General features: G+C 33.7%; 1 protein-coding gene across 1 annotated transcript in view; it reads right to left on the reverse strand.

Moving 5' to 3' along the window:
* Positions 1-20,281, reverse strand: part of ZFC3H1 (zinc finger C3H1-type containing) — a gene marked incomplete at its 5' end in the record, with an annotated part of 45,647 nt that overhangs the window by 12,598 nt on the left and 12,768 nt on the right. Inside the window, 18 exons of the mRNA XM_081818974.1 lie at positions 646-883; positions 1,504-1,692; positions 3,133-3,319; positions 4,866-5,049; positions 5,857-5,976; positions 6,286-6,387; positions 7,373-7,494; positions 7,601-7,732; positions 8,954-9,063; positions 9,149-9,691; positions 10,064-10,195; positions 10,448-10,622; positions 14,200-14,349; positions 14,938-15,059; positions 15,662-15,799; positions 16,889-17,053; positions 17,243-17,452; positions 18,806-18,903. Of these exons, the coding sequence (XP_081675100.1) occupies positions 646-883; positions 1,504-1,692; positions 3,133-3,319; positions 4,866-5,049; positions 5,857-5,976; positions 6,286-6,387; positions 7,373-7,494; positions 7,601-7,732; positions 8,954-9,063; positions 9,149-9,691; positions 10,064-10,195; positions 10,448-10,622; positions 14,200-14,349; positions 14,938-15,059; positions 15,662-15,799; positions 16,889-17,053; positions 17,243-17,452; positions 18,806-18,903 (3,117 nt within the window). The remainder of the gene's footprint in view (positions 1-645; positions 884-1,503; positions 1,693-3,132; positions 3,320-4,865; positions 5,050-5,856; positions 5,977-6,285; positions 6,388-7,372; positions 7,495-7,600; positions 7,733-8,953; positions 9,064-9,148; positions 9,692-10,063; positions 10,196-10,447; positions 10,623-14,199; positions 14,350-14,937; positions 15,060-15,661; positions 15,800-16,888; positions 17,054-17,242; positions 17,453-18,805; positions 18,904-20,281) is intronic.

The following is a 20,281-nucleotide window of genomic DNA, read 5'->3' on the forward strand; positions in this document are numbered from 1 at the left end:
TTGAGCAAGCCAACTATGTCACATCAGAGTCAAGATTCAAAGTCCAGCTCCAAGTCTTAATTCTCCTATGAAGAATTCCTTCATCATGCCAACCTACAATCATCTCTTTCCTTTGGGTTTATGACCTGTACAATATAATTTTATAAATCACAGATCTTTGTCTCTTCTGTAAGTACAGAATTTAGACTATATATCAAATGTATAGATTTTATCTTCTGACTAAGCTATATACTTCCTACTAGGAGGAAATAGGCTTTATACCTGTTTTCCAACTGCTTGAAAAGATAAGTTATAATCTTTTAACTTTCATCTTGACAGACTGCTTTAAAAAATTACCTGGTTCTCTACTTCAATCAACTCATTAAACCTATATAATCTCTATTATCTACAAATTTAGCTGATATCTTTTGCCATAATCAGAAAAATTATTAATGTAGCACAGTTCCTGGCTTTCATATATGCCAAATGTCTATCTTATGTGATTCAATCCCTAATCATCTTTTTTCAATCCTTAATCTTCTAAGCATTTATATAATAAAGTGTGAAACAACCTGCAATATGTACATATGAATTTGTTCCAATTAATTATGAAGACTCAAAATAAGGGATAAGTTGATGTTCTAAATAACTTATAAACATACTTACCTTCAAAAACTGCTAACAACATGTCAGGATTAGTCTTTACATCTTGAACTGCTTGCCATGGCATTACAAATGATTCTGTGTTAACAATTCTTGAAGGATTGGCATTAGATGGATCATAAAATTTTGAAGGGAGAACGTTGAATTCAATAAGATGTATGTAGGCCAGCCATGCCAAACATCGATCACTTGTTTTAAGGTACTCAGCTACTATTCCACTATTAGCTGATTTCAAAGCATTCTAGGTAAAATCAAAAAATAATGTGTTTTTAAAAATAATGACTCCTATTCCTCATAAGATTCAAATGTAAAGGCAAAGAAGAACCCAAATGTCGTATTTCTTTGGAGTGTTTCTTAAATACCTAAGTCGAAATATTGATAGTCAACAACTTTTTTAATGAAAAAAACTTGAGATGTCAGTATCAGATTAATTTTTACTGTGCTAAGGTTTATGATATAATTTATGAAAAAAGATTCAACTTATTTGTACATTTTAAGTGTCTTGACATTCAAAATCTAGTAAGATAAAAAGAAAACAGTAAAACAAACAAAAAAACCCACCAAACCCATAGAGGAGATTCTCAGTTTGGACTAGTTTTTTTCCCTTATTGTCTAAATATTGAAGTTTATTCTGGTGGGTACTTAACATACATTATTTTCATTTGAACCTCATAAACACACGCATTATCCCCACTAAGCAAGTGAAGAAACAGTCATAAACTGATTCAACTTACTACTAAGTGGAAAACAAGGATTCAAATCTAAAGTCTGTGTTCTTATTAAACAATGCTAACCTATAATGTTTTAGACCTTTAAAAAACTCTCTATAAAGTGTAATTAAATGCTATAATAATTGTTTACCTGTAAAACTGCAAGTGCACTCTGGCATCTTCCAGTAAATATGTGGAGCTGAACTCTAAACAAGAGAGCCTCTAAAAGCTGAAAGGACAGAATGTCTGATGCTTCCCGCTTAGCTGCTCCCATCAGAAACTCCACCATTCTTTCACATACGTAATCCTTTTCTTCAAAGGTGCTTTCTAGGTGCAGAAACTGCCCAAAAAGGTTTCATATAATTATATTTCATAAAAATAAACTGTAAAGCTACGGATTTTCCACATTTCATTAAATATTTTATTAAATCTTCAATTTTTGCAAAAAGGATAATTATAAATATATGTATAAACCCATCTTCCTGGGGCACCTGGCTGGCTCAGTCAGTACAGCATGCGACTCTTGATCTTGGGGTTATGAGTTCAAACCCCACGTTGGGCGCAGAGCTCACTTAAAACAACAACAAAAACAAAAAAACCTATCTTCCAGTACTATATCCTATATTTCCCTTTCGACAAGTTGGAAAGTGGACTCAAATGAAAACTAAAATAATACAGGTATACTCTTAGAATAACCCTGAAGCAATTTCATCTCTCCTTTCCTTGAATCAACAAATAAATGGCAGTAAGACCATGGCAGATTTTCGAAAGTTCAGGTTTATGGTCACGTACAATTTGCATTGCTTAAGCATATAACCATATACAATTTTTGAGAGTAGCATTCATATTAGATATATGTGGCAAAACAAAAGGGCCTAAGAAATTAAGAGGTCCTTTAAAGACCAAACAACTTTAGGGAAAAACATTATACCCTATAAAATCTTATGATGATCAACAGCATTAACTTTGGCACAAGGCTCCAGGTCAAAAATCAAGCATCTTTCACTTTGGTACCTGAGTTGGGAGAGTAAGAGAGTGGCAAGTTCATTCAACAAGGGATACCATGTTATACAAATTTATCTGTTCTGAATTTCAGTTAGCAAGTAAATGACAGATCTGACGGCAACAGATAAGCTAAATCTTATGGTTGTTGAGTTCAGCTGGCAAAAGTTCAGATATTAATGAATATTTATTTTACAAGTGGATTAATTATAATTTTAAGTTTAAGCATGGGTAGGAAACATCCCATTGTCTCAGAAAATAAAAAGAAACCATTTTTTCACCAAATCTTTGTATCTTGGCAAAGTTCAATATTAGTATAAATTATAGATTAAGATTATTTTCATAAGTAATGAGGACAGATAATAAAAATAACAAGATGCTTATTGACATTCATGAAAATGTTACATAAACATAAGAAATTAAAAATTTTTTTCATGTGCTTTGCAAAAAAAAAAAAAAAATTCATTTAACTTTCGTCCAAACTAAAACTGCCCATGAGTAAGTAAGTGTAAAATGTTTTAAAATGTTTATATTTTTTCCTTACCAATAAAGTTAACAACAAGAAAATTTACTTTTTCACTAAATATTTTCTTCTTGTTTCTTCTAAATTTAACCCTGACCCAGGAGTGGTTCTGAGGTTACGGGACAATGAAAAGTTATTATATCTATGTGCAGATAAAGTATATAACTTAAGCTACGTATCAATATTTAAGATGATCCAAAGAATTATAAACATACACATACACACACAGAGAACTATGTTATCTTTTCTACTCACAGTCCAAAAACTTTGATAATCAGGAGCATATTCAACAGCTGTTTCACACATTTCCTGCACTTCTTCCTTGGTTCCTCTTTTTGAGAACAATCTGAGGTAATGGCACCAAATTTCTGGATTGTCTTTGTTGTTTTCCAAAGCTCGAGCCAGAACATTTAAAGCAGAATCCAAGGACTCTGAACATAGCCTACATGTTTAAAATAAGAAACAAGAACTTTTTTTTTAATGCTTCAAAATACTCTTAAATCAGGCTGATCTAATGAGTCCATTTTAAAGTTCCATTTTCTACTGGAACCTACCGAGAAGCTAGAATCGCCCATGACAAAGAGAAGTAGATTAGGATTTTAAGTCACATCAGTACAAAAAAGGTCCTGATTTCCCACAGACCTAACAATTCCTTTTTAAGTTGATATTTAGTGAGCATTTACCAGATAAAAACACAATGTTATAAAACCCCTAGATTATCAACTTCAAATGTACTTTATGTATGTCCACATTCAGCAATACCTTTTATGAGTTACACTCGTCTGGGAATGGGAAAAGTTAAACAATTCCCCCTCAAGGCCAGCTACTGCCAGCACAAAATATCAAAGCTTTCAATGTAACAGTTCTTTTCAACGGTCAAAAGCTTGCTATCTCTTGAAGAAGATAATTGTCTCTCATGATCCTATTCATAAAATAATACAGTTCTTTTGGCCTTCACTCCGTAAATGAGTCAGAAAAGAAAACACTGTTAACTTATCCCATTAACATGGAAATGACACATAAGGCAAGTTAAATAAGCACTGTATTCAGGTATGTGTGATATATTAGCATTCTGTAATACTGCCTTACTATAAAAAAGCCTTTATACCAAGTTTTAAGACAGACATTAAGATTTTTTTAAAAAATTAAATAATTTTAAATAGAGTAATAAAAGGCTATTCCTAGTAATAAAAAATTATTACTGCTAATACTAACAAAAAATAGGAGTTAGAAAATGCAATAGGTTAGTGAGGAAAATGACTATTTACCTTATTTGAAGACACGTAATATAACACCACCCACAGAAAAAAGTCAATTCATCAGAATTTAATGATCTTACACAAGCTTTAAATCTCTAAATAAAAATTAACATAATATTTAAGTTGTTCTATTGTGATTTTATCATTATTTTAAGAGACTATCACTACTGGGGGCGCCTGGGTGGCACAGTCAGTTGAGTGGCTGACTCTTGGTTTCAGCTCAGGTTGTGATCTTGGGGTCATGAGATCAAGCCCTGTGTGGGGCTCTGTGCTCAGCTCAGAGTCCACCTGGGACTCTCTCTCTCCCTCTCTGCTCCTCTCCCAGGTGTGCTCGCACACACGTGCTCTCTCTCTCCCTCTCCAAGAATAAATAAATAAATCTTAAAAAAAAAAAGATACTATCACTACCTGCCTTTTAAAAAGAAAAATCAATAATCAATCCTTATACTACTCAGAATTTACTGTTTTAACTAATGCTACTTTGAAATAAGAGCCTACTAGAGTTAAAAACTGGGGCTAATTTATTACCCACACACTGAGCCACGCACACAAGTCAAGATCTAATCAAAGTTTTTCTAATAGCTTTTAAACAATGAAGTGCTTTTGGCTTTGTCAAAAACAAAGACTTCATTGACACCATGATGGAAACGTGATTACCATAGATGAAACAAACTTCAAACATAAAAATATAAATGCAACAGATGACACAAAGATTAGAAGTGGACCTACCCCTCATTTTGATTCAAGTACTTGTACGCAAGCTTGAGCCAAAGTTGTACATGAGAAGGATTTTCAAGCACACTTGCTTCTAAATTAGCAATGTCATCGGTCTCATTTGTAAAGTATCTGACATCATCTGGAGTGACAACTGTATCTAAAGCTGGAACATTTATTCGGTTCTCTGGCTGGAAGGCTAGAAGGAAAAGTATCATTAGCTTTATACTTTCTCTTATCCACAGACCAAGAAAAAAAACAATTGGCCTCATCTTTAAAATAATCTAAAAATCTAAAGATTCAAAATATACGCAGTAGTTCATAGTTTTAAGGTATAGTGTCACATAATTTACAAACCAGGACACTTCTAAAAGTGAAAGGAGTATTATTAAAAACTACACCAGGATAACAGGTATAAACTAGGATTCTGCTGGGCAAACCAGAAGTATGGTCTCTCTACTTTAAAGGTAAGTAGTATCACTTAATAATTCACATTCACTAAATAGGTAAAAAAAAAAAAAAAGTTATAATTTATTCTACATTTAGAGAAAAAGTACTACATTAATGTAAATAAACACATGGGAGCATGTATCTATTAGATATCTAATCCACAAATTGTAAACAAATTATTCACACTTTAATAAATAATGCAAACTTACAATAATGTGTTCAACAATACAGCACTCATTCATATTTACTTTGTTCATTCATTTATTTATTCATTCTGTGAGCCTACTGCATGTCAGAAAGCAGACTCAAAAACCAAATAAAATACTACACCTGCCCTCAAGGACACAGGCCAGGCAATGAGCAATCCTCCACAATGAAGAACTGCATCAAATGCCAAAATGCATCACTGTTCTAAAAAAAAAAAAAAATAGAAAAACACAAAACAAAAAAACCCCCAAAAAGCCCAAGCTAGTACATACACCAAAAAATTAGTAAAGTGTTAGACAAAGATGGAACACCACAACTTAATGATTCAGGGTCTAAAATTACTTCTTACCATACTTAATTGGTCCTGTAGACTGTTCCTCATCACTACTGAAGCTATTCTCTGAAATAGGTTTCCTCCAAAATTTTGGCTTCCACTTTCTTTTATCTTTGTAGGTTGTAAATGGAGGTGCTAAAGTAGACAGGAGAAGATTAGTACCTGATATAACTAGGTTTTATAGTTTTAAAGGCTACCCAAACAATACTCAAAAAGAGCTAAAATGATTCTGTTAGTCAGAAATGACATACATATATATTTTCTGCCCTAGAGAAAGATGTTTATTCTACCCTGTCAGCATGTTACATACATATATACACATGCATATATATTTTGGAGAACATAACACCAGAAACTTTGCTATCATAAAGAAACTACAATGTCCTTTTGTGTGTGTGTGTGTGTGTGTGTGAGAGAGAGAGAGAGAGAGAGAGAGATACTCACTATGGCCTTTACTTTCATTGATATTGCTAACAAGGAGAACAGCCATCTGGTCCATTGACATTCGATCTTTATTTACTCCAAAAAGTTTCTCAACATATTTTTCTGAAATTAGAAGAGTTATCTTCATTTATAAAAAGCATAAAAAACATGGATTACAGATACAAGGCTAATTAAAGAGTACAAAGTGAAGAGTAATTTAAAAATTAAAAGGAAGTGTATGTTACTAGTCAAAAACACGTATGCCTCCTAGAAGGCAAGGCCTCCATTACCTTATCTACTATGGCAAATCTTACATCATGCACCCAAATTGGGCTAAAAAAAAAAGTATTTCCTGAAACAAACTAAACAAGTTAAGTGAAAATTAAAGTCCCAAACTAAGAATGATCACATAGATTCAGTGACTTTACAATCACTCTGGGTTATGGTTAACACTAAATTTAATACACACCAATTCCTTTACTTCCAAAATACTTGCAACTTAAGGTTTATTATTTGGCAATAAATCTGGAGAAAACTTTAACAGTATTTATTCACAATGTCACAGAAATCTATGCTTTCCATAATATCAAAGTGTATAAAGTCCTTTTTATTTCTTTGTAGAATTTGAAACCACATTCATCTTAATTTCCAATCCTTCTCTATTTTTTAAAACAATAATAAATAAAAATAGGGGCCTGTTTAAAAATCATTAATAAAATTGCTATACAAATACGTTAATATATTCTTCTAAATAAACTGAACTATTTAGATGAGCTCTGTCCAAAGAACTTCCCACAATGATGGAATGTGTTATATCTGCACTATCCTACTGGTAAGCACTTACCACTAATAAGCTATTGAGCTCAAAAGCAGCTATCAAACACCTGAAATGTGGCTAATGCAACTAAGGAAGAAATTTTAATTAATTTATATTTGAATAGCAAGATATGGCTAGTGACTACTATATTAGAGCAAATGTGGGTAAAATGACGTAAGGAATGTACTGAATTATTACAACTACTTAAATATGTCAACAACTGAACATAAAAATTTTTAATTGCCTACATTCAAATTTTCACCTGGACAACAATAAGAGGTCTTTAAATACCTGCTGCAGCAGCAATTTCTTCATCCGTGCTTGTCTCTGAACAACCAATCAGAGACAGATTATATGACAGAATGTCCTGGAATAGCTGTTTTCGACTAAGTGTATAGTCTTGTGTATGCTGCCTAAAATAAAATGACAGCACAGAAAAGATAATCATGTACATACCAAAGTTAAATAACCAAGACTGCCTTTTAGATTATAAAATATTCACAAATAAAAACTACTCACCACTGACAATCATCATCATTACATGTTCCTGTTAAATCAAAACGGCAGAAACACTGATCCGGTTCAATCATATTACTATATGATACCGAGCTTAAAGGAAGTTTTTCCTTGGTTCGATAGTATGGACTAAATCTAAAGAGAAGAAAGGTGGACAGGCACATTATGCACCATAAACATTGCCCAGAAAATTATGAAATTTTTCATTTTTCTTAATTAAAATTTCTATGCCTTGAGCTTACTATTTATCTAACTTAGTATCAAAATGAACTCTAAAAAAACAATTATCAACTCTAAAAAAACAATTATCAATGATAGGGACAACTTTTTTATACCTAGAACACAAAAGATCTAAAACAGAAAACAACAACAAAAAACCCTGTATTTTAAAAGTAGTGTTTTCTGGGTGCCTGGGTGGCTCAGTTGGTTAAGCGTTTGACTCTTGATTTCAGCTTAGGTCATGATCTCACGGTTGTGGGATCGAGCCCTGCAGCAGGCTCCCTGCTCGGTGGGGAGTATGCTTAAGATTCTCTCCCTCTCCCTTTGCCCTCCCCCCCGCTCGTGCTCTTTCTCTAATAAAATCCTTGAAAGTAGTGTTTTCTTATCACATAATAAAATGGTATATAACATTGGCATTTCTTTTTAAGATTTTATTTATTTACTTGACAGAGAGAGCACAAGCAGGGGGAGCAGCAGGAGAGGGAGAAGCAGGCTTCCTGCTGAGCAGGGAGCCTGATGTGGGGCTCGATCCCAGGACCCTGGGATCACCACCTGAGCTGAAGGCAGACGCTCAACCAACTGAGCCACCCAGGTGCCCCAACACTGGTATTTCTTGCACATGTTACCAGCCAACAAAAAAAACTAGGGGAAGAGCCTATACTACCTGATAGGTGCTTTACTATTTTATGATTAAATCCTACCCGTGTAACAGTCTCAGAACTTCCAAAAGTGACAACCTCCACAGTTAATCAACTGAGAATGTCTAAATCAATTTCATGAAAGCTGGCCAATGCATTACTTAGAATACTGGTAAAATTCTTTTTAAAACTTAAAAATTCTCATTTGACTCTGTTTTTCCTAAAATCCCTAACAGACCATAATCCAGAATTCTCCACAATTCCCCCAGTAACCAGAAATTAGGATTTGGTAAGAATAAACCCAGTATGAGCTAAACCTTACTTCCTGATATGGTTCAAATCTAACAAGACAATTTTATTTTCCCTAAAGGACAAGTTCATTTTTTAGTTACCATGACACAATTATTTTTTTTCATTATCATGAACTATCCAAGGTTATACTGTCATTACAATCAAGGAGCAGTCTGAAATTCAAGCTTATTGAATCTTTCTTTTATACCTGTAGGACTTAAAAACTAGAAGAGGACTATGGTAGGGTCTAAAAGGACACGGCTTCACTTCTGTTGTTTTACTCTGTGCTGTCACAAAATCCACATCCACAGAAATCTCCTGCAAAAGAAAACAATAATTACATAAAACAAATAAGGCTAGGGTGAATCCTAGATTTTATAAAGCATATGAAATGTTCAGTTACCTGACCATGCAAAACCTTTTCTGTAATGCCTGTGGTGGTTTTCAAAATCAACTGTTTTAAGCTGTCAGCTTTTGAATATAATTTTTGTAATTCACCGATTTTTAACCCTAGAAAAAGTTCTGGTTTTTCCACCGTATTCTTAGTAGGTTTGTTGATGCATTCTTTGTTAGGTGTATCAGTGTGCTTAAGATTAGGTTTAGTAAAAGAATTAGACTCTAAAAATGATCTTCTTCGTTCTCTGTTTGAACCAGACAAAATCTCATCATCAACATCATTTTCCTCAGTGTCCAGACTTAATTTATCTTGAGTCAGATCATGAAGTGATGGTTGAGGTAAAGAAAATTCGGGTTCCTCTTCCACAACTGGAGCAATATTTAGTTGTTCCTTTGCTTTAAGGGCCCGGGCTTCTTTTAGTTTCTGAATTTTCAGGGCATATTCATATTCTAGCTTTTGTAATCGTCTTTTTTCCATAGCAATCAGTTCTGCTGAATGTTTCCTGGGACTTGATATTGGAGAATTGTCTAGTCTCATCATTTTGTTTGGCTGGGGGAAAAAAATGATACAGATTTTACATCACTATGATTTCAGAAACAATTTTTGGTAAGATAAATGTGTTATCTCTACAATACAATGCCAACATTATAAAACTAAATCACTGACGAGAATAAAATAGTTTTACAAAAGTCCCCAACAGTTATGCCAGTTAATCTATAATCTATGAAAAACAAAAAACAAAGCCAAAACAATAACTATAAAATAAAGCTTCCAAAATTGTGGATGTCATTTAAAAACAAAGCTTTAATCTTTCTGAATACACAGGGGAAAACTGGAGTTATTTTATACATCTCTTACCCTCAAAAGTATCATGAAAACCTTCTCCTTTCCAAAAATAAAATATTCCTACAAACAACTTACTCCAAGGCGATCCTGTTCCAGTTTACGTTTTCCTATTTCTTTACTAGCCACTGCCTTTGCCCGAGCAAGCTCTTCCCCATACTTGAGAGTCAAAGCTTTCTTAATGGTAACACGTTGTTGAACTTTGTGAATCTGAAAATACAGGATAATTTTGGAAATGTAAATGTAAACCTTAGGAGAGGAAATACTTTCTTAAACACAGCAGGCTTAGGGTATTCACCTGAATATAAAAATATTCCAATATTATGTCACAATGGAAAACAGTACAAAGGTTATACATTTTGATGGCTTTGGTTTATGGTTTTGTTTTACAAAAAATGTGGACCATAAAAATGTGCAGTAAACATGAGACTACAATATCTTAATGTAAAAAAAGAACATTACTTGTTCCTGAAGCTTCTTTAAAAACATTCTGTTGACACTGAGAATTTTCTCTGTTGCCTGAAGCTGTTCTGTAAGTTTTGTAATCTTTGTTTCAGCATTTCGAACAGATTCTTTCTTCTTAGCTTCTTGCTGTACGAGATTCTTTAGAACAGATTCATCTTTCATCAAGAGAATCCTAATTGAGAAATAACAAAATTCTTATGTTTTTCTAAACTCGTAGACTAACACCATCAGAATAAAAAATTTACAAAGCAGTAGCTTGTTTTACAAAATATACTGACAGGGTGCCTGGGTGGCGCAGTAGGTTAAGCATTCAACTCTTGGTTTCACTTCAGGTGGTGATCTCTGGGTGGTGAGATGGCGCCCCATGACGGACTCTGCGCTCAGCAGGAAGTCTGCTTAAGACTTTCTCTTCCTCTCCCTCTGCCCCTACCCCACTGCATGCGAGCACTCTCTCTCTCAAATAAATAATCTTAAAAATACACATACTGATAATGTACAGATAAGAATTTAAAAGGGTGACCATTTTCATATTCACTAATCACATAGGTATTCAAATAGACATTATTACATTTTGCAAAAGCAACTATGGGTCTGATCGTTTTCTTAAAAAATCATTTAAGTCTGAGTAATGTGAATTACAGTTGAAAAATCACTACTAGGTATGACTGACTCTGACCATACAGGACTCCTGAAAGATGAGGACTCAGGACGGAGAACTGCTATGTTTAACATCATTTATAATGCTCTTAATATACATACAAATAAATATCTGATAAACATAATCAAGCATACTTACAAAACTCTAACTCATTTTATCTAAAGCAAGTCAAGCAAGGGGAAAAGGAAGTCTAAATTTCTAAACAATATACAGAAGTAAAGTTTGGAAATGAGAATAAAAACAGGACAAAAATGTAAATTTATGGGTAGAGATTTTCATTTTCTCAACTACTGAATATTATGGTTAAAAAAATGAAGGCTCTTTCCCAGAAGCTATCATATTTCAACAGTCACAACAATTGACATCTAGAAGGAATCATAAAGACAGAGAATATGTGGGCGCCTGGGTGGCTCAGTTGGTTGGGCGACTGCCTTCGGCTCAGGTCATGACCCTGGAGTCCCTGGATCGAGTCCCGCATCGGGCTCCCTGCTCGGCAGGGAGTCTGCTTCTCCCTCTGACCCTCCCCCCTCTCATGTGCTCTCTCTCATTCTCTCTCTCTCAAATAAATAAATAAAATCTTTAAAAAAAAAAAAAAAAACAGAATATGTGACAGAATGGGGAAGAGAAAGACAAAGAATTTTTTAAAACCTTTTCACTTTTTATTGAAGCTACTAAATAAATGGAACCTAAATGAATTTTAAAACATATACCATACCATTTCTTATTGATAATTCTGGAGATTCACAGTCACCACAGCATTTCATTTCTGAAGCACATTTCTCAAATTTTTAATATCAGTAATGTCTTAGCATTACTGTGTATCATATAGTTTGGCTAGCAGCAGGTTTTCTTTCTTAGTGCATAAAATAATGGCATACTTTAGAAGTAATAAAATGCTGAAGACATTTATAAAGACTATTTTTAAATGTATTTTATTTTGTTCAGAATACTTAATATCTCCAATGTCTTGTTCAGAAATGGAGAACATACTTCTGTTTACTTATAAAAAATTTACATAGTCGCTAAGTCCTTGAGCTATCTATGGTGCCTTACCAAAACACTCCAAATTACATTGTTTTTCATGATTCAAAAAAATAAAGAGTACCAAGGTGGTTGTAAATTTCTACTTTTTCCCTTCGTTAATTAACTATAGGTGGATGAACTTTTGAAGCTTGTTTAAAAACCATTAAATTATTTATATATTGCTAATGATTTTTTTTTTTAAAGATTTTATTTATTTATTTGAAAGAGAGAATGAGATAGAGAGAGAGAGCATGAGAGGGGGGAGGGTCAGAGGGAGAAGCAGACTCCCTGCTGAGCAGGGAGCCCGATGCGGAACTCGATCCTGGGACTCCAGGATCATGCATGACCTGAGCCGAAGGCAGTTGCTTAACCAACTGAGCCACCCAGGCGCCCATTGCTAATGATTTTTAACATTAAGAGTTAATTCATCACTGCAATCAATTTTTACAGTCAAGTTTTGAAGTTTAAGAATTAGTTAATTAATAAAAACAGAATAAGGAAAGTCTTACCATCCTTGAACAGAACCTCCCCCTTACATATTACATAGTGCCCCCTTACAGGGGGACTATTAGAACAAAACTCACAAGTGTTGATGTTAACCAAAGCTATTTTGTTCTTCACTAACTAATGATTTCAAGGTGTGTGGAGTGAAAAAGATGTATAGCCATAATCGAATATAATCATTTCTATCAAATATATGCTAATGGTCCTCATCACAAGAAAAAAATCTGTAACTATATATGGGGACAGATGTTACTAAACTTACTGTGGTGATCATTTCATAATATACATAAATACCATATCATGTTATACACCTGAAACTAATACATGTCAATTATACCTCAATAAAATAACTTCCCCAAATATGCTAATGAATTCTATGATGTTCATTTTGAGGTTATATATTTTCAAAATTTTAAAGCACCACTCAACACAGTAATTTCACAGAACATGTAAGTTTAGGATTGTAACTTTAATATTCACACATTCATAATAACACCATATTTGACTATGTGTCTTTTTTTTTTTTTTTTTAAAGATTTTATTTATTTGACAGAGAGAGATACAGCGAGAGGAGGAACACAAGCAGGGGGAGCGGGAGAGAGAGAGCAGGCCTCCAGCAGAGCAGGAAGCCCGATGCGGGGCTCGATCCCAGGACCCTGGGACCACGACCTGAGCCGAAGGCAGACGCTTAACGACTGAGCCACCCAGGCGCCCCCTTGACTATGTGTCTTATTGAACAGACTGGGTAATAACTATTTCCAACAATCAGGCCCACCTTTTTTTTTTTTTTTAAAGATTTTATTTATTTGACAGAGAGAGACACAGTGAGAAAGGGAACACAAGCAGGGGGAATGGGACAGGGAGAAGCAGGCTTCCCGCGGGGCAGGGAGCCAGATGCGGGGCTCGATCCCAGAACCCTGGGATCATGCATGACCTGAGCCAAAGGCAGACGCTTAACGACTGAGCCACCCAGGCACCCCAATCAAGCCTACTTTTAACAACAACAATATGCTTTCAATAAAGGTATTTCAAAAAGATGTCCAAGTTTTAAAGAAAATTCCAAAACAAGGAGTTTCATAAATGTTTTTAGCAATGAATAAGCCATGTATATATCTGAAGGGAAACAAATCTCCTTTGAAGTCTTGCTATTTTTATTTATTTATTTATTTTAAAGATTTTATTTATTTATTTGACAGAGAGAGACACAGCGAGAGAGGGAACACAAGCAGGGGGAGTGGGAGAGGGAGAAGCAGGCTTCCCGCCGAGCAGGGAGCCCGATATGGAGCTCGATCCCAGGACCCTGGGATCATGACCTGAGCCAAAGGCAGATGCCTAACGACTGAGCCACCCAGGTGCCCTTGATATTTTTATTTAAACATTAATACTATTACTTTATGTAAATGTGCAATTCAATAAAATGACAGTCTTCTATAGTTTTACCAAGTATGAAAGAATCTGTAATCATACAGTATACCTGTTACTGACATACAACCACAAAAATACATCATCCTAATACGGGAACATTTAAACACGTATCAGAATTTAATCAGATAAAAAGGCTCACCTATGTTTTTTAAGTTTTGCTTCTGCATCTGTAACCTGCTTAGTAACCATTGCTATTCTGCCAATCCCATCAATTTCCACATCAGAGTTTGCTGGGGATGATGAACTGGTCTTCAGCTGATCTGATTTAATCAAACGCTGTTTCTCTCGACTAAAATAATCAATAAAAGTAGATGAATTATACCAAAGAATAAACTAAAATTATTTATCTTTAAAGATCTATCCTATTTCATAAAATAAAAATATTAATCATACTAATAATGATGACCAATATGCATGACCAAGCTGGCATTCAAAGTTGATGGTCTGCACAGACTAAGTATAGAGTTGTCAAATCACTATGTTTTACACCTGAAACTAGTGCAACATTGTGTGTCAACTACACTTTAATTTAAAAGAAGAAGAATATTGCTGATTCTACGAAGTATTTTTTCAGCTTTACTGAGGTATAGTTGACAAATAAAATTATATGTTTAAAGTGTAAAAAAGTTGACAGTGTAGTTCTCCTTTATAATAGCTTTCATCTTTTTCCAAGCTGTTTGTATCTCAGTGCATCACTGTATTCAAGTCTATACATGATCATCTGGCTCCCCCTAATGTGAGTTATAAAAACATGAACTCTGCATCTTGGGTAAAATCAGCACCACTCATTTCCCAATGCCAATAAACTGTATAAAGACTAAGTTAAGTATTGAAATAGCACATACCTTTAGAGTTAATTACAAAAAATGCCACTTACTTGGCAATCTCTTCCTTTAACAATCTATATTCAATCTTCTTTTCTTCAGGCAAAGCTTCAGGTGTTCGCATGGGATCATTTTCTTTTTCAGATTTTGGAGGTACTTTCGGTTTTGAAGCTTGCTAGAAAACAGTTGAAGTCAACCAGATCAACAGCTTCCAATAGTCCCACACCCAGATTTATATTTTACATCACAACCCAGTGCACATTTATGTATTTAGAAATAACTTCATAATTATTTTCTATTTCTTTTCTTAAAACAATGCAGCCTGTTAACCACAACTTAACTGTATGATCCACTAAGCTCTACAGTTTTAAAATAATCGAACTAAATCATATGTAACCAACATATGTACAGTAAAAATAGGGGTAAAAGTTGTATTTAGGTTATGTAGTTTAATAAAAACTGTTTTCTGGTAATATGATAGAATTTTCAAAGCAATAAATTTCCTTAGTACAGAGGACAATTATCCACTCAATTTTTACTATTTTGAAAAAAGGACTAGTCAATTGGAAAAAATAGATTTTTAATAGTTAAATCTAATTAAATTTATATATTCTTCATTATGTAAAGTCCTAAATAACACAAATACTTAAAATATTTCCACAATTCAATATATTAAAAATCTAGAACTCTAAGGTCTAATTTTCAGGAAGGAAAAAAAAAAGCTTTAATCACTATCAATAAATCATCTTTCTTTTCATTTTTCATTACTGCACTTACCTCAGCAGTTCGTCTTGCTTCTTTAATCATGGACTCCAATCCACCGAAAACACTATTTGTTGACTTGGAAGCCTCTCCATCAGACTCGCTGTCATCTGAATCATTCAGTGTTACAACCACTGACTTATGCTTTGGGAGCTGAAAAGATATTTGTTACTTTTGACGACAAAAGTAACTATTCTTTACTTGGCTCTACCTCAATTAGATGTGTGTGGCCTTGGACAAGTCATTTAACCTCCTGAATTTCAATTCCTAAAAATAATGGACTCCAAGTAGACAGTCTATGGTTTCTTATGGTTATGCTGCATAATTAACTTTGTCCCACTTCACCAATACTGGTTATTTGCCCACCACATATTCTACATTTTCAGTCTTTCGAGACACTACTATGATCACCTTTCTCATTAAGTTTTATTTTCTCCAAATTTCTTTTGAGGGCAGAGGGAGAGGGAGAAAGACTCTTAAGCAGGCGCTCTATCCCACAACCCTGAGATTACAACCTGACCCGAAACCAGGAGTCGGATGCCTAATCGACTGAGCCACCCAGGCACCCCATTTTCTCCAACTTTCTGTAAGAACCATAATGTTACCTAAATTAGCTATCTTACAACCAAACAAAAAATTAATAATTCTACATAGTTATTGACAAAACATTTTGGCTTTTGTGGTTAATATAGAGAGGGTAAGTGGCCAAAATGGGTTTACCTAACAGAGGCAAGATTTCAACTTGGCTTTGCTCCAGTTATTTTACTTCAAAGCCATTGGAAAACAAAGTAAAAAGAAATTGTCATTGCAATCTCTTTAATGGACATCTGTAAACATCATAAATAAATCCTGCCATTACAGTATAGTCAATAAGTGGAAAAATATGAGCAAAACATAAAACAATGATGGGAGAAATAAAAAACATACATACAATCTGCTAAAAGTAACTCTAGAACAAGGAAAATCTGAATGGACCATTTATATAGAAAAAACTGAAAAAAAAAGGCAAAGGAAATAATGAAAATAATGCTTCTCCAAAAACATTATCACTGAACTCTACTAGTTTTCAAGTGTAGAAACTGCTCCCATTTCACTATAATAAAAAATAATAAATTTTTACTTATATATGAATATATGTACATATACAAATAAACTAGGAGTTAGGGAATAAGACAGCAAAATTTCATAAAAATTTCTCACAAACTGTTTAACAGTAGGATTAAATACATTGCTTGTTTTTACCGAGATCACAGTTCGTGGAAGACGAGGTCCCCTGTGAAACTTTGGATTCTGTATCCTAGGCTGAGATACTGTATTAATACTGACTATAGACAGATTGCTTCTTGGCACAGGCTGTGAATTGTTCAGAACTGGAGGTGAAGGTGGATCACTATTACTGGACGTTTCCTAAATAAGGAAAAGAGAAATATGAAACATTTTTAAATAAAAAGAAATTTCTGTCATCTTGAAAAATCTTGAGTAAATTAGCTTCAGACTTAATCACAACTTTACTGAAAAGCCCAATGAATCCCAGAGAAAAGCAAAGCTAAAACTAGGGTCAAGAGCACCACCTAGAGGTTCAGGCACCTAAATTACCTCTGGCTTAAAAGCTCTTTTATTTGCAAGAGATTTAAGTAGCTCTTCTCGAAGCAGCATTTCTTCCTCCTCTTCCTCATCTGCAAAAGGTGGTTTTGGAGGCTGTTCTGGATCTTCAGGTGGGAGAGGTGGTAAAGGTGGTAGAGGAGGTAGAGGTTCAAGAGAAACACACAAGCCTTCCACATAAGGCTGGCTCAAAGGTGGCAAAGACTAGTTATTTTTAAAAGAGAAGAAATAATTACAGCGCAAATTTTACAAATTTCAAATATCTCTGGAGCAACATTAAATTTAAAAAGGTAAACTTTAGTTTATTACTTTAGTTGTAAGCATAAGTGAACTAAGTGTCCTGTAATATCTTAAAACTAAATCAAATATTCAACCATGAAAAAAATACAATTTTTGCAATTAAAAAATCAACAATATTTGAAACATCTCATTTGTGAACTTTAAGGTAATTATATAAATTTCTCCATTCCCTTTCTTATTTTCATTCAGTATTCCAAAAGACAGAAATCAAAGTTTACGGGGTTCCTCCTCTAAATGACTACCTGAAAACAAGTGAAGATATTGAAAACCAAGAATGTATGATAGATATTTAAGTAAAAAACAAAAATTAGGCACCAAGGGGATTCTGGAAATAGTCCTGAGTATCTCAAGAACTGTCAAGAAGAATCTCTTAAATGCTTGTGTGATGGCTTCTTATATTTATAAAGAAAACTAAATTTATACAAATCTCTGAGTTTGGATATATTTTTGTTTCAAAGAACTGCCAGAATTTCCCTGGCATTTAGTTCATCCATTCTCCATTTCCCAAAAGGAAACATTTCAAGGAAGAAGAAGAAAAAAAGTTTCCTCTCACTCTGTGCTCTAATATTCCCCTCACCCTACTTAAGCTTCCAAGGAGGACATCAGATGTCCACCTAGGAAGTGTGAAATGGCTGACAGATCCAACTTGGTCTGTAGGTTCTTTCAATCTAGAAATAACTTCAGAACTTTTACTTTATGATTCCCCCACGTCCTTTTTTCTTTTTCTTTTTTTTTTTTTTTAAATGAGGGCCTGGCAGTTCTTTTAAAAGGAAGCTGGAAAAAAAAGAAACTAAATTCTACATACAACATTCTTTAGCTGAAATTTCAAATTAAAAATAACTGTATTCATCAAAAGAGAAGAAAGGAAAGAACTCATTTCTGAAAGTATCCTAATGCACTTAAATCCCAACTGCCAAAGAAGATAATGCAAAACAGTAGATAATCTTATTCTGCTTTGGAATAAATTTTTGGAGTAGCTACTAGCTGAGAAGGAAAAAGGAAACATGCTAAGTACTGAAAGAAAGTACACACAAGATTAAAAATTAGCTATGAAAAAAATCTCCCAAATGGACAGCCTGCCAATACATAATTAACTATTTATTCTACAGGTTTCATAGCTATCGATTTTGATAAACAATTCTAATTTAAGCTCTCTTCAAACATTAACTACTTTTAGTTACATGCCAGTTTTTCAAAACAAATATTAGAAAAGACAACAGAATAATTTTCTTAAAAATCACATCAAATCTCACTTACAGAAACCTGAGGTGGCGGAGGCAAAGAAATAGATGGTGCTGGAGAAAAATACCCCAGCGAACATTCAGAGAAGAATGGTGGTTGCACCGGTGAAGGGGCTGTAAAAAAATTTTTTGTTAAGAGTTTACAAACAAATATACTTTGAAAGGAATAAATTAAGATTATGATATGTTTGAAGAAATACAAATACATCTAAGCAGAGTACAAATTAATATCGTTAACCTCCATAAGACCTCCCCACCTATTCAATACTGTCCTTTATCATCATAAAGTCAGCCTTCCAACTTCAGTTGACAATTAGTGCCTTAAAACTCTCTTTGTTCACTCTTCACTCATCTCACAGGAAACAGCAGGAAAGACAAGAAACACACTTTTTTTTTTTACAAACATATTTTTTAAGGAATAATAAAACAAATTCCCCTCAATCTGCTAAAGTGTCCTAACCAGAAGACAAACAAAAAACAAACCAGTAATGTCGTAATTCCATTCCTCCCTTTATGTGGAATGAAAAAATGAACTACTTAAGTTGTATAGAAAGCGAACAGTAGGAATGAAAAGAACTACCTACTGCTGTATTTAATCAATTAAATGTACACTTTGTCACATTTAATAATTCTGAAATAGTTACAATCAATGCATCTGAATTAAACTGTTAGCATTTTTTTCTTCCCTGGTAGCAGATAAAAATAATTGTGCATTTTACCTTCAGTGGTTTCTTACGAGTCAGTGAAGTATGGCAGATTCAAAGACTACTCTTGCTACCCAGTAACTATATAACCTCAGGGAAAAACTAATGCTTCTTCTTTATCCCAGCTGTCTCACAAGTCAATATGGCTATTACCCACATGATTTATATGGTTGACTTGTGCCCAAGTGATACCATTTGAAAATACATTGGCCTTTAGATCATTTTACTTCTTAAAAATAAATACCTGTAGTGAATATAGCAAAAAGCTACAATTTGACAAAGCTGAATAAAGAGTACATTCTCCATTAATTTTTTACAAAATTCTTTTGAAAGCATAGTTCATAAAATTATTTTATAGAAATAAAAAGTATTAATAATATTGTCAATAGTTGGAAATGGCAATGAATTATCTTGAAGAACCTGGAAGTAAGAAAACTTAATACTGACCAAAGAGAGTTAAATTTTGAAATCAAAACATAATATGAAATTATCAAACATAAGCCTAAAAACAATAACCAAAAAATAAGCACTTTTGGTAAACATTACCCAAATCATATAGATTTTTCTTTGTTTCTGTCTAGACACACTAAAGTTAAGATTCTCATTTTTATCTGTTCTGACAATATGACCATAGGGAGAAATACACTGATGATATGATCTTTCAAGTTAAGTATTCCAGTTCCTAGAATGCCAACTGCATTCAGTTATCTGCCTCAGCTATAATTAAAACTTATGTTTTAATTAGTGAGAAAATAGGTCTCCCACAGAATCACCCCTGAATATCAACT

The sequence above is a fragment of the Leptonychotes weddellii genome, chromosome 5 (genome assembly GCF_054177405.1).
Source record: "Leptonychotes weddellii isolate Sample4059 chromosome 5, ASM5417740v2, whole genome shotgun sequence".
In the NCBI taxonomy this organism is placed as follows: Eukaryota; Metazoa; Chordata; class Mammalia; order Carnivora; family Phocidae; genus Leptonychotes; species Leptonychotes weddellii.